General features: G+C 41.8%; 1 protein-coding gene across 3 annotated transcripts in view; it reads right to left on the reverse strand.

The window, feature by feature from the left end:
• The window catches only part of Zwilch (zwilch kinetochore protein), a 41,630-nt gene that overhangs the window by 16,986 nt on the left and 10,861 nt on the right, over positions 1-13,783 (reverse strand). For all 3 annotated transcript variants that reach the window (XM_069995077.1, XM_069995079.1, XM_069995078.1), the window contains 7 exons: positions 13,179-13,297; positions 10,589-10,788; positions 9,669-9,739; positions 7,950-8,105; positions 5,920-5,991; positions 2,412-2,505; positions 136-185 (listed from right to left, as the gene is read on the reverse strand). In XM_069995077.1, coding sequence (XP_069851178.1) covers positions 136-185; positions 2,412-2,505; positions 5,920-5,991; positions 7,950-8,105; positions 9,669-9,739; positions 10,589-10,788; positions 13,179-13,297 — 762 coding nt within the window. The remainder of the gene's footprint in view (positions 1-135; positions 186-2,411; positions 2,506-5,919; positions 5,992-7,949; positions 8,106-9,668; positions 9,740-10,588; positions 10,789-13,178; positions 13,298-13,783) is intronic.

A 13,783-nucleotide genomic window follows, 5' to 3' on the forward strand; every position in this document is an offset into this window, starting at 1 on the left:
TCTTTGCAACATAGCAACTAGTAATACATATGACTGAACAATCCATCTGAGAGAATACAACACGGGAGGCAACCATGTGCCCAGGCTGCAAGAGCTATTCCACTAACACATTTCTAACTGATCATAATCACTTACCTCTGTGTCGTTTTTTGCAGAATCACCCAATCCATCCAGTTTATTTAAGTCTAGAAAGTACCAAAAGCTTATTAGCCTGATTTTAGATTTCTGCTTTCCCAATTATTTCCATCCTAATCCTATTTGCAAGTATTAAAGATCGGGAGCAGACTGGACATCACAGAATCACCGACTTCCACAGTGGAAGTATTAACAGACCCCATCAGGCAGGGTGTGAGGATGAAGACAGCAGGAAAACTAACCCAATGTCAGTTTCCCCCTACAATCATCCCTGACACTGTTTTTTTTTTTTTTTTTTTGTCAGTTGTGGGGCCTGAACTCTGGGCCTGGGCATTGACCCTTAGCTTTTCAGCTCAAGGATAGCTGTCTACCTCTTGAGCCACTTCTGGCTTTTTCTGCTTATGTGGTGCTGAGGAATCGAACCCAGGGCCTCATGCATGCAAGGCAAGCACTGAGCCACCTTCCCAGCCTCTTAAATAATTTTTTTTATTAAGTGATTACATAAATTTCACAGCATTGTGGGATAGAGATACTTAAAGTCACAAACATTTTGACCTTCATGAGGAAAATTGTCATTATCATGGTCTATAAAGTTTGTGAATTCTATGAGCTTTGACAATACAACTATTTCTTCCACCTTTCCTTTTGCTTAGTGTAAGCTGTTACCTCTTTCCCTCTCATTCCCTCCCTCCCATTGCTGCCCTATGTTCGTTTCATCAACGTCCAGCTTATATTTTCCCATTTCCTTCTGGTTCTGTGCCCTCCTCCTAGCTTACCTCAGATGAGCATACATATATAGACAATATATAGGCTGGGAGGGTGGCTCAGTGGTAGAGTGCTTTCCTTGCATGCCTGAGGCCCTGGGTTCGATTCCTCAGCACCACATAAGCAAAGAGAAAAAAGCCGGAATTGGCGCTGTGGATCAAGTGGTAGAGCGCTAGCCTTGAGCTAAAGAGCTGAGGGATAGCGCCCAGGCTCAGCATTCAGGCCCTACAACCAGACAAAACAAAAAACAAAAAAACAAAGACAATATATGAGGGCAAGAACATGGAGTCATTTAGAAATGATACAACAAATTAAGTAGAGGTCCTTTGTTTCTTGAGTCCTGTTTACTTTGCATACCTGGGACTCTTACACAGAGATGTGTCATATACGTTCAGACAAAACCTTACTGAGTTTTAGAATTACTTAGATCCTCTGGGTGCCAGTAGCTCATGTCTATAATCTTAGCTACACAGGAGGCTGAGATCTGAGGTGGTTCTAAGCCAGACTCAGCAGGAAAGTTCCTGAGACTCTTATTTCTAATTAACCAACAGGAAATCAGAAATGGTGTTGTGGCTCAAAGTGATAGAACACTAGCCTTGAGTGAAAAAAGCTCATAGAAATGCTCAGGCCCTGAGTTCAAGCCCCAGGACCACCAAAAAAAAAAAAAAAAAGAATTACTTAGATCTCTACCATTAGTACTTTAGTAGTATTTTAGCTGTCACTCCAATTATGTCAGACCACAAGTTTTGGGGTTGTTTTTTTTTTTGGCCAGACCTAGGGCTTGAACTCTGGGCCTGGATACTATCCCTGAGCTTCTTTTTGCTCAAGGCTAAAGCTCTACCACTTGAGCCACAGCTCCAGTTCCAGCTTTTCTGAGTAGTTTATTGGAGATAAGAATCTCACAGACTTTCCTGCCCTGGCTGGTTTTGAACCATAATCTTAGATCTTAGCTTCCTGAGTTACTAGGATTATAGGTGTGAGCCACCAGCACTAGCACCTGACTCAGACCACAGCTTTAATACATCTCATCTAAAAAGTCTACCAAGCTTAAAGTGACAACTTGTATTTAAATACAAGTATAAATTCTCAATTAAGAAATGCAAACATGTGGAAGCAGGTGGCTCTTGCCTATAATCCTAGCTATTCAGGAGGCTGAGAACTGAAGATCATGATTTTAAGCCAGCCCTGGCAGGAAAGTCCATGAGACTCTTATCTCCAAGTAATCCCTGAAAAAGCTGGAAGTGGCACTGTGGCTCAGGTGGTAGAGTGCTAGCCTTGAGCAAAGAGGAACTTAGGGAGAGCGCCCAAGCCCAGAGTTCAAATCCCAAAATTGGCCAAAAAAAAAAAAGAAAGAAAGAAAGAAAGAAAGAAAAAAGGAAGGAAGGAAGGAAGAAAGAAAGAAAGAAAGAAAGAAAGAAAGAAAGAAAGAAAGAAAGAAAGAAAGAAAGAAAGAAAGAAAAGAAAGAAAGAAAAGCAAACACCAGACAAGAGTGAATTGGGAAAGCAATCACCATCCAGAAATTCCTGTACAAGTTCAACAGCAGACTTGGCTTCCAGAGGCTCAAGCCATTCCGTTACACCAGTCTTCACACCTTCAGCCAGAACCTATACAGTATTGAAAAAAGCAAGAAGCTTATTAGCAGACAACATAGCTTAGTAAATAAGGATACATTCAAAATAATTTTAATTAAATTGACTTTTTTTTTGAGCGGGGGAGGAACGGCTTAAACACAAGAGCCTGTTCCTGTCTCTGGGATCTTTTGCTCAAGGCTAGCACTCTACCACTTTGAGCCACAACTCCACTTGTGGTTTTCTGGTAGTTAATTGGAGAAAAGAGTCTCACAGAGCTGGGTGCCAGTGGCTCATGCATGTAACCTTAGCTACTCAGGAGGCTGAGATCTGAGGATCGCAGTTCAAAGCCAGCCCGGGCAAGAAAGTCTATGGGACATTTATCTCCAATAAATAAACTTATCTCCAGAAAACCAGAAGTGGTGCTGTTGCTCAAGTGGTAGAGCGCTAGCCTTGAGCTAAAGAGCTGAGGGAAAGCACCCAAGGCCCAGAGTTCAAGTCCCATGACTGACAAAAAGAAAAAAAAATAAGTCTCACAGACTTTCTTGCCTGGGCTGGCTTTGAACCATGATCCTCAGATCTCAGCCTCCTGAGTAGCTAGGATTACAACAGGCCCAACTGACATTTCTTATTTGTCACACACACAGGCATTGCTAAAGTGCATTATACATAGGATGCTAGTAAATTCTAACAAAACTCTGAGGCAGATAATACTATTACACTCAGTTTACTGTAGCTGAGAGGTTGAGCAACTTGCTCAGGTTTCACAGTGAATAATGAATGTACCAGGATATACATTCAGCAAACTGAGTCTAAGCATGGTGTTCTAAACTATGATTCTTAGTACACCGGAACTACAAGAATAGTGTGATACTGGGTTTTCCCGCAAAGATGCCAAAATAATGAGAATAAGACAAATGTGGAATTGAATGAAAATTCACATAAAAATAGCGTACTGTGTATACACATAGTATGACATCTAAGCAAAACTGACAAAAGGTTGTTGAAGTTGGGTGCAGTGGCTCAAGTTTCTAATCCTAGTTTACTAAGGAGGCTGAGATCAGAAGGATCATTAAGGGCAGCCTGGACAATCTCAGTCATTAAAAAAAGCTGAGTGCTTAGGGTCATATGCTGTCATCCTAGAACTGGGGCACATGGCCCACACATAAATGCAAGGCCGTAGCCTAAAAATAACAACAACAACAAAAATGGACTGAGGTGGTGGAATGCCTGCCTTACAAGAGTCCCTGAGTTCAAATCCTAGTACTGCAAAAAAAACAGAAAAACAACCAGTGGAGACAGGCTGAAATAGGGCAGAACAAGATAAGGCTTCTGTTGCTGTTGAGCTGAAAGGACATAGAGTACAGAGAAAGGAAGGAGCATGGAGTAAGATAAAGAAGGTGTGATGGGCTGGGAAGGTGGCTCAGTGGTAGAGCACTTGCCTTGCATGCCTGAGGCCCTGGGTTCGATTCCTCAGCACCACATAAGCAAACAGAAAAAAGCCGGAAGTGGCGCTGTGGCTCAAGTGTTAGAGCGCTAGCCTTGAGCTGAAGAGCTGAGGGACAGAGTTCAGGCCCCATGACCGGACCCAAAAAAAAAAAAAAAAAAAAAAAGAAGGTGTGATGACTATGATGACTAACCACAGGGGAGAAGCAGTCTACAGAATTCTCAGAACATCTTAAAACCATTAAAAAAAAAAAAAAGGTTTAGCTTCTACCTACCATCAATGTCTCATGCCTATAATTCTAAGTACTCCAGTGGTTGAGCTCTGAGGATCACAGTTCAAAGCCAGCCCAGGCAGACAAATCTGAGAGACTTTTATCTCCAATTAACCAGCAAAAAAGCCTGCAGAGGAGCTGTGGCTCAAGTGGCAGAGTGCCAGCCTTGAGCAAAAAAGCCATGTGAAGAGTAGGAAGCCCTGAGTTCAAGCCCGATATCACAGGAAAAAAAAAGAAAACTAGCGTTGGGTGACATAGTGGGTTCATTCCTCAGCACCACAAAAAGAAAGGTAAGGGACTGGGAATGTGGCTTAGTGGTAGAGAGCTTGCCTAGCATGCATGAAGCCCTGGGTTCGATTCCTCAGTACCAAAGAAATAGAAAGAACCAGAAGTATTTCTGTGACTCAAGTGGTAGAGTACTAGCTTTGAGCAAAAGGAAACCTAGGGACAGTGCCCAGACCCTGAGTTCAAGCCCCAGGACTGCCAAAAATAAAATAAATAAATAAATAAAAGGGGGAAGTTAAACTTAGTTACTATATGACCTAGCAACTCTATTCAAGAGGGGTGAAAACATCATTCACCACAGCATTGTAATAGCCTAAAAATAGAGACAACAATTTCTGCCAGTTGATGCTTGGGTAAACAAAATGTGGTGTATATCCATACAATGGAATGCTATGGAGCAATAAAGTTATAAAGCACTAACTAGTTAACTACAGTGATGGTTGTACAACCTAGGTGAATAGAAACTGACTGCACATCACACTAAAAATGAGTAAATTTTATGGGATGAATTTGTCTCTAAAATTCAAAAGAAGAAGGCTGGAAAGGTGGCTCAGTGGTAAAGTGCTTGCCTTGCAAGCATGAGGCCCTGGGTTTGATTCCTCAGCACCACATAAGCAAAAAGAAAAAAGCCAGAAGTGGTGCTGTGGCTCAAGTGGTAGAGTGCTAGCCTTGAGCTGAAGAGCTGAGGGACAGCGCCCAGGCCAAGTTCAGGCCCCACGACCAGAACAAAAAAAATAAAAATAAAAAAATAAAATAAAATAAAATTCAAAAGAAGAAAGGGAAGTCAGCATGTGCCTGGCTGCACGTTCCAGGTGGACATTTGGAATTTCTACGGTAATAAAAGGATATGAAGAATGTATCTCTCTTGAGATATGTTAGAGCTAAATGACTGAAACATAAAACTTCCGGTAAAACATGTACATTATTCTTTAATCAAAATCCCAGTTGTCAATAATGAACTACACATGTATGTGAAATAAACTGGCAGCTGAACCAGCTGGGACGTAGGGTTTTAGGAGTAAAAACCATACACAAATAACAGGGGATAGATATTCTCCCTTTAATTGGAAGGACAATGGTCATATAAATGAAATTAAACTGCTTCAGTTCTCTCTCTTTTTTTTTTTTTTTTTGGTCAGTCGTGGGCCTGAACTCTGGGCCTGGGCACTGTCCCTAGGCTCTTCAGCTCAAAGCTAGCGCTCTACCACTTGAGCTACAGCACCACCTCCAGCTTTTTCTGCTTATGTGATGCTGAGGAATCAAACTCAGGGCCTAATGCATGCAAAGCAAGCACTCTACCACTGAGCCACCTTCCCAGCCCAACTGCCTCAGTTCTCGAGTATTTTATGAATACATTACATTGAAAACAAATTTTGAATAAAGTAAAAGTTATGTAAGCAACTATTTTCATGAAAGTGAAATACAGGAATTCCCAAATGGTACTTACAAGGAGAAATTTCAGTTCTCTGTGAAGATGATTCAAACAACCTCTGAGCTCTCCTGATTCAACTTTGATATTCTGAAAAAAACACCCAAAGCCTTGTCAGTTTTTATTCTGATTCCATCTTCTCTACATTTCTCTACACGTTGAAGTATGCATTTCATAAAGCACCAATGAATTAAAGTGATATCAACACCTCATTTGGAAACCTTACCCTCCATCAGCAGCTGCAGCCATTCTGATACAGTCCTAATCCTGGCCACCACACCCTCTGTCTACATGGGAACAAGGAACAAACCACCCCCCTCACATCTCCTGCCCACCTCCCCATGGAATTTCCCAGAGGACAAGCTAGGAGAAATTTGCATAAGCACACCTCAAAACTCAGTGATAACCTAAGCATTGTCACACACACCGAAAATAAAGTGCAATCAATCTGCTTATTACATCTAACTAAGCCAAACAGCATACTACTGTAGTCAGAGGGCAAAGGGACACTCTGCTGTTCAGCCTTGGAAAAAAAAAAAAAAGAAAAAAAAGAAGAAAATATCAATGTATGTAAACACCTAATAAAGAGAAAGAAAAGCATAAAGATTTAATTGTAGGGCAGAAACCAGTGTTAACACCAAGCAGGTCAGAGGTGAGTCACATACGAATTATATTATTAGATTCCCAAAGAGATTCAAACACATAGTATTTTGAATATCTGATTATTTTCCTTTTATTGCAGAACAGATATTATAAAGCCTGGTACTTGCCTAGCAATCATGAGGCCCTCAAGAATAAATACCACAAAAATACAGAGAGCTTGTGTCAAATTTCACCAGGGAAATGTACTTTAATCATTTCTCTACAAACAGTCAAACTTTGTTGTTAATACTTTGAAAATAGGGCTATATTGCTGCATTAAGTATCCTATACACAAATTTTTATTACCAATTCTGCCTAATTTGTTAAGATAAACAACCTCTGAGCTAGATAAATGTAGAGTAAACAGGTTTAGTATTATTGTAACAATTTTGATGGATCACTCATACTTGCATTCTTTTTTTCTTTTTTCTTTTTTTTTTGGGGGGGGTGTCAGTCGTGGGGCCTGAACTCTGGGCCTGTGTGCTGTCCCTCAGCTCTTCAGCTCAAGGCTAAAGCTCTACCACTTGAGCCACAGCGCCACTTCTGGCTTTTTCTGCTAATGTGGTGCTGAGGAATCAAACCCAGGGCCTCATGCATGCGAGGCAAGCACTCTACCACTGAGCCACCTTCCCAATCTCGATATTTGCATTCTTTTTCTTTTTTTTTTTTGTTGGTCATGGGGGCCTGTCCCTCAGCTCTTCAGCTCAAGGTAAGCACTCTACCAATTGAGCCACAGCGCCACTTCCAGTTTTTTGGAGATTTATTGGAGATAAAGACTCTCATGGACTTTCCTGGCAGGGCTGGCTTTGAACCACAATTCTTAGATCTGTCTCCTGAGTAGCTAGGATTACAGGTGTGAGCCACTGGCACCTGGCTGATATTTGCATTCTTAAGAACTGCAGAGATAACAAGTCATTTTGGTGATTCTACTTGAATCTCCACTCAAGAATTAACTACTAGAAGTCTGGTGCTAGTGGTTTATACCCATAGCCACTCAAGAGGCTGAGATCTAAGGATCACAGTTCAAAATCAATCAGGCAGGAAAGTCCAACAAAATCTTACCTCCAGTTAATCAGCAAAAAGCCAAAAGTAGAAGTGTGACTCAAATAGAACACCAGCCTTAAGCAAAAAGGCTCAGGGACAGTGCCCAGGCCCTGAGGCCCTGAGTTCAAACCCTGGTACTGGCACAAAGAATAAAGAAAAGAATTAACTACTAGAAAATTATTAAATTCTGTATTTATGGATTATGAGCACTTGAAGCTCAGCTCCCTTGGCGCTCTGCTGAGGCCCCAGAGGCAAGGCCAGCATTCCTTGTCGGGGCTAATGCAGGCAGCACCAACAATAAGCATGCACACTGCCATACAGGGACCCGAGGGACCCGATGAGAAAACAAGGTCCACTCCTACCAGGGTTGCGGTGGAAGAGAGCGGAGGAATTTGAAGAATTTCATCCACAGGGCTCCAGGAAATATCCAAAGTGATCATAGTTTGTGACGGGATGACGATATCATCCAAGACAGAGGACTTAAAGAGCTCATACTGCGCAAAGCCTCCAGCTGTTATCTGAAAAACATATCCCCGGGAGACCCTTAGCTACGTGTGCATATGGTAAGAGCCCATTGCCAAGATCACCTGCAGCTCTGTCCTCAGATCAAAATCAGACAAATACTCCATTTGCATTCCAAATGGGAAAAGAAGACAATTCTCTTAAATCACCAACATTACCCATAAGACAAGAAGCCTATAAACATAGTGGCCCTCTGTATCCATGGGTCCGACATGTATTGAGTCTATCAACCATAGATTGGGGGAGATGGCTTATACTTACAAAAACTACTCAGAAGGCAGATACTAGTAGTATCTGGTTTGAGGCCAACTCTGGCAAAGACCCCATTCAATCAATAAACCAGGCATTGTGGTATATGCTTGTGGTCCTAGGTCCTTGGGAAGCCTTAGATAGAAGGATTGTTGCCTGAAGCCTGCTCAAGGTAAAAACACAAGACCCCCATGTGATAAACAATTTAAAAAGTGGGTATGGGAATGTGGCAAATGTGAGCAAAAGAGGCTCAGGCCCTAAGACTGGCAAAATAAATAAATAAATAGATAGATAGATAGATAGATAGATAGATAGATAGATAGATAGATAGATAGATAGATAGCAATAAAGACTGGATGTATAGCTTGAATGGGAGAATGCCTGTCTAACAAGCACAAGATCCTGAGTTCAAATGCCCGTACCACTAAATATATATGTATAGACACACATGTGTGCATACACATTTAAATTGCACCTCTACTGAAGGTGCAATTTTATGTTCCCCAAACACTGGAGTATAGCAAGTATGAAGCATTTACACTGTATTAGCCACTTTATGTAATCTAGAGAAGAATTTCAGTATAAGGAAGATATACACAGGTTAAATGCAAACATTACACCACTATACATAAAGGAATTAAGTATGTTTAGGTTGTGGTACCTAAACAGAGTCCTGGAACCAACGCTCTATTGATACTATCAGAGGACTATATCTCAGCTAAGATGAAAAATATTTTAGGTGTGTGTGTGTGTGTGTGTGTGTGTGTGTGTGTGTGTGTGTGTGTGTGTGTGTGTGTGTGTGTGTGTGTGTGTGTGTGTGTGTGTGTGTGTGTGTGTGTGTGTGTGTGTGTGTGTGTGTGTGTGTGTGTGTGTGTGTGTGTGTGTGTATATCACAGGGCCTCACACTATCAGGTGGGTGCTCTACCACTTGAGTAACACCTCCAGTCTTTTATGCTTTGGTTTGTTTTTTTTATAGAGGTCTTGTGCTTTTGCCTGAGGCTGGCTTCAGATTGCAATCCTCCTTCCTCTGCCTCCAGAGTAGCTGGGAATATAGGTATAGATTAATCACACCTGGTTTGTTTGTTGAAATAGCTTCTGGCAACTTTTTTGGTTGGGGCTGGCCTCCATTTGCAATCCTATTTCTGACTCCTGAGTAGCTGGGATTACAAGCACGAGCAACCACAACTGGCCAATGTATTTTGACATAACAGAAAAGCATTTAGTCATACTAGGGGTAAAAAAGCTAAACTTCAAACTAAAAAGGCACCTCAATAACAGTCTGAATAAAATAATAACTGAGAAAAACTTACAGTAGATAAGTGATGTCTTTTCTTGTGTGAGTGTTTTAGACTTTCCAGAGTTACAGAGTAAATTTTATCAGCTATAGGACATAAAAAAAAGAAAAATAAATAAAGGTACAATTCAAAACTACATTGTTAGATCGGCATGGTAGTACATACCTATAAGCCCAGCACTTTAGAGGCTGGATTGGGAGAACAAGTCCAGCCTGGGCTTCATATCTCAAACAAACAACAAGAAAATATATGTACATATAATTAGATATATATGCCTATATAATTAGATAGTTGAGCATAGTGTTGTATACCTGTAAGTTGAACTACTTGGGGGACTGAGGCAGGATGCCCACTTTAAGCCAGAAGTTAAGACATCAGTCTAGGCAACATAGCAAACCCTTATCTCAAAAACAAAAAAAACTGAATGCCTACTGTGAGACTAGAATTTAATATCAATTTATTGTGCTTTTTTATGCTCTAATGAAAATTCTCCAAAATATATTCACATCAAGTGAAATCTGAAGAAAACACACATAACCTCCTGTCTAGACGTCCTGGTGTTGCTGAGATACTTTCTGCACACTGCAAGTTGCACACCTGTGATTTGTGTAATTAACAAATGTCCCACTATGTTCATTTCCTCTTAAATGATATCAGCTTCAAATAAAAATCACAAAATAAACCAGGTGCTGGTGGGCTGAGATCTGAGAATCACAGTTCTCAGAAAAGTCCACGAGCTACTCAGAAAAAGCCAGAAGTGGCACTGTGGCTCAAGTGGTAGAATGCTAGCCTAGAGCAGAAAGAGGCTCAGGGACAGAGCCCAGGCCCTGAATTCAAGCCCCCAGACCGACAAAAATAAATAAACCAACCACAAAATAATTACGCAATCACACATACACACACACAAAGCAAAAACGAAACAAGTGGGCACTCACCTTTACAATTGACCACATATAAGACAATTCCTGTAATGTTGCCATTTGCTGTGGTAAGCTCAGCACCTAGCCAACAGGTCTCTTCAGGATCTGAACTGTCACATCTTATCCAAAGAGGAGGAAGGGCAGTAGCTGGTTGATTTATATTCAAATGGGTCATATTAGGGTTGTGAGCCATGGTATAAAGACCAATTAACTGCCTTGAAAACAAGAGTAAGGAGAACAATTAAAGGTTAAGTTTGCTGACTAAGCCAGCATATTTTTTCAGCACTGAGGGTGTGGCTCAGTGTCACAGCACATGTTTATTTAGTATGTGTAATTCCCCAGCTTCCATCCCCAGCACCAGCAAAATATATCCATTTTTCCTTTAAAAGAGATACCATGAAGGGTTTAGTCTCATAGGAACAACAACCTGGAAATCAAGTGGCAAGATGTATAAATATGGTCAGGTCAGTGCACCTCAGACTGGTCAACACACACACACATACACATACACACAAATGCACGTGTGTGTGTGTGCATACGCGCATGCGCCAGAAAGTGGCAGAGTGAATGGACAGGAGGGACTACTGGTAGGGTGCTCAACACGGGGAGGGCTGGAAGTCAGAGGGAATGGAATCAGAGTACTTAGCTGATTCTAAAGAAATGAGTAGGAGCCCACACGCACACTACAAGAAGCTCAAAGCCAGTGGCTACTGGGATAGTTAAGGAAACGTGAATTCGAAAATAGTGTTTTAGGGCTGGGAATGTGGCTTAGTGGTAGAGTGCTTGCCTAGCATGCATGAAGCCCTGGGTTCAATTCCAGAAGTGGTGCTGTGGCTTAAGTGGTAGAACACTAGCCTTGAGCCAAAGAAGCTCAGAGACAGTGACCAGACCCTGAATTCAAGCCCCAGGTCTGGCAAAAAAAAAAAAAAAAGGGCTGGGAAGGTGGCTCAGTGGTAGAGGGCTTGCCTTGCATGCCTGAGGCCCTGGGTTCAATTCCTCAGCACCACATAAGCAGAAAAAGCCAGAAGTGGCGCTGTGGCTCAAGTGGTGGAGCGGTAGCCTTGAGCTGAAGAGCTGAGGGACAGCGCCTAGGCCCAGAGTTCAGGCCCCACGACCAGACCCAAAAAAAAAAAAAAGTTTTCCAAATAAATGTGGATTAAACTTCTATTTTCTTCTCTTTCTCCTTTCCTTTCCTTTCTTTTCTTTAGTCCTGAGGCTTGAACTCTGGGCCTGGGCGCTGTTCCTGAGCACTCTACCTCTTGAGCTACAACGCTACTTCCGGTTTTCTGGTGGTTAATTGGAGATAAGAGTCTCATGGACATTCCTGCCTGGGCTGGCCTTGAACCACGATCCTCAGATCTCAGCCTCCTGAGTAGCTTGGATTACAGGCATGAGCCACTGGTGCCTAACAGGCCACATTATTTCTTAAATTCAAAGAGCCATGAAGTTAAAGAGTGACAAGGTTATCAATATAGAACAACTATAAATGTCTAGAGTAAAACCAAGCAAATTAGCAGGACAGTGGTTGTGGATGGTGTTAAGTGTATTTGTCACTCCATCCTCTAGAAGTGCAGGAGGCAGGACTTGGGCATGGAGGGAGGAGGAGGAAAGGCAGAGTGAAATGCATGTGGTTCCCAGAGGAGGCAGCAGGGGGAGCAGCAGAGGCAGCCACAGGGACCTGGTTTCTACCAGAAGCATGCTGTGCTTTGAATGGGATCAGCCCTCGTGCTGGACAAGCCAGGCATGGCAGAATCCTTGCCATACAAAATCCAGACCACTAAATGCCAGTGGCTTGTTATTATGGTTAACATGATAACAAAAACACTCGTCCCCATTTCCAGTGTGTCCCCTGGAGAAGACTTCAGGTGCCAGTGAAGGCTGCTAGGTGTCAATCTTGAGGAAGGTGGGGAAGCTAAGAAAGACTAGAGGAGAACCAGATTAGACATGGGGAAAAATGAAGTGAAAGCTGTCACTTGGCAGTCTTCTGGCTCATATTCAAGATACCTATGGGACATGCAAGTACAGCCACCCTTAAACAGATAGGTAGACATATGGAGCAAAGGGGCCATCACTGAAGGTCAGATGCCTAGTTTTTTGTTTTTCCTTCTTTTTTCTTTTTTTCCCCTCCAGCAATGGGGATGGATTATACTCAGAACTTCACAATCTTTCCACTATTTACACAATATACCTAGTCCTTTTTGCTTTAGTTACTATCCAGAGAGAATCTTAATTTTTTTTTTTGCCAGTTCTGGGGCTTGAACTCAGGGCCTGGGCATTGTCCCTAAGCTTCTTTTGCTCAAAGCTAGCACACTACCACTTGAGCCACAGCACCACTTCTGGCCTTTTCTGTGTATGTGGTACTGAGGAATCGAACCCAAGGCTTCATGCATAGCTAGGCAAGCATTCTACTACTAAGCCACATTCCCAGCCCAAGAATCTTAGGTTTCTGCTGGGGTGGCCTTGGACCAAAATCCTCTGAGTAGCTGAGATTACAGCCTTGCAACATGTTTTCATAGTTTATGTTTCAATTAAAACCTATCCTCACTGTTACCTCAAAAAACAAAAAAACAAAAAACAAAACAAAACAAAAAACAAAAAAACTTACCTTGCTCTTCCAACTGGTAAAGCAAAGGGTCCAGTATTCTCACCAGTAGAAAAATTAGAAATAACTGTTTCTTCAGATTGTGGTTCTTCAATACTACTTGTTTCTTCCTTTTCTAAAGGCTTCAAAAATGTTTTTATTTATTTAACTAGACAAGAGAATGCATAGAATAATGTATATATATAAAACTATTTTTGCTTTAATTATTCTTCAAATAGGATCTTGCATGTTTTGTCTGGGGCCAGCCTCAGACAGGAATCCTACTTATGCCTCCTATGTAACTGGGGTTACAAATATGAACTATTACATCTAGTTTGTTGGTTGAGATGGGGTCTTGTTAAGTTTTTGCCCCAGCTGACCTCTAACTACAATTCTTCTGATCTCTGTTGGAATTACAGGCATGAGCCACTACACCTAAAGCATAGACAGCACTTTACTACACTAAGGAATAGCTACAAAGAGAACAAATATACTCATGTTTACAACCCTAGGCACAGATGACTGTCTCATGGACTAGAATCACAACCACAAACTAGTTTGGTACCAATAAGTCTTGCCATCAGAGGCATTTCCGAGGCTGAAGTTAGGTACTACTATTCTCTTTCTTT

Source organism: Dipodomys merriami, unplaced genomic scaffold (assembly GCF_024711535.1).
Source record: "Dipodomys merriami isolate MVZ:Mamm:240054 unplaced genomic scaffold, mDipMer1.0.p SCAF_48, whole genome shotgun sequence".
In the NCBI taxonomy this organism is placed as follows: domain Eukaryota; kingdom Metazoa; phylum Chordata; class Mammalia; order Rodentia; family Heteromyidae; genus Dipodomys; species Dipodomys merriami.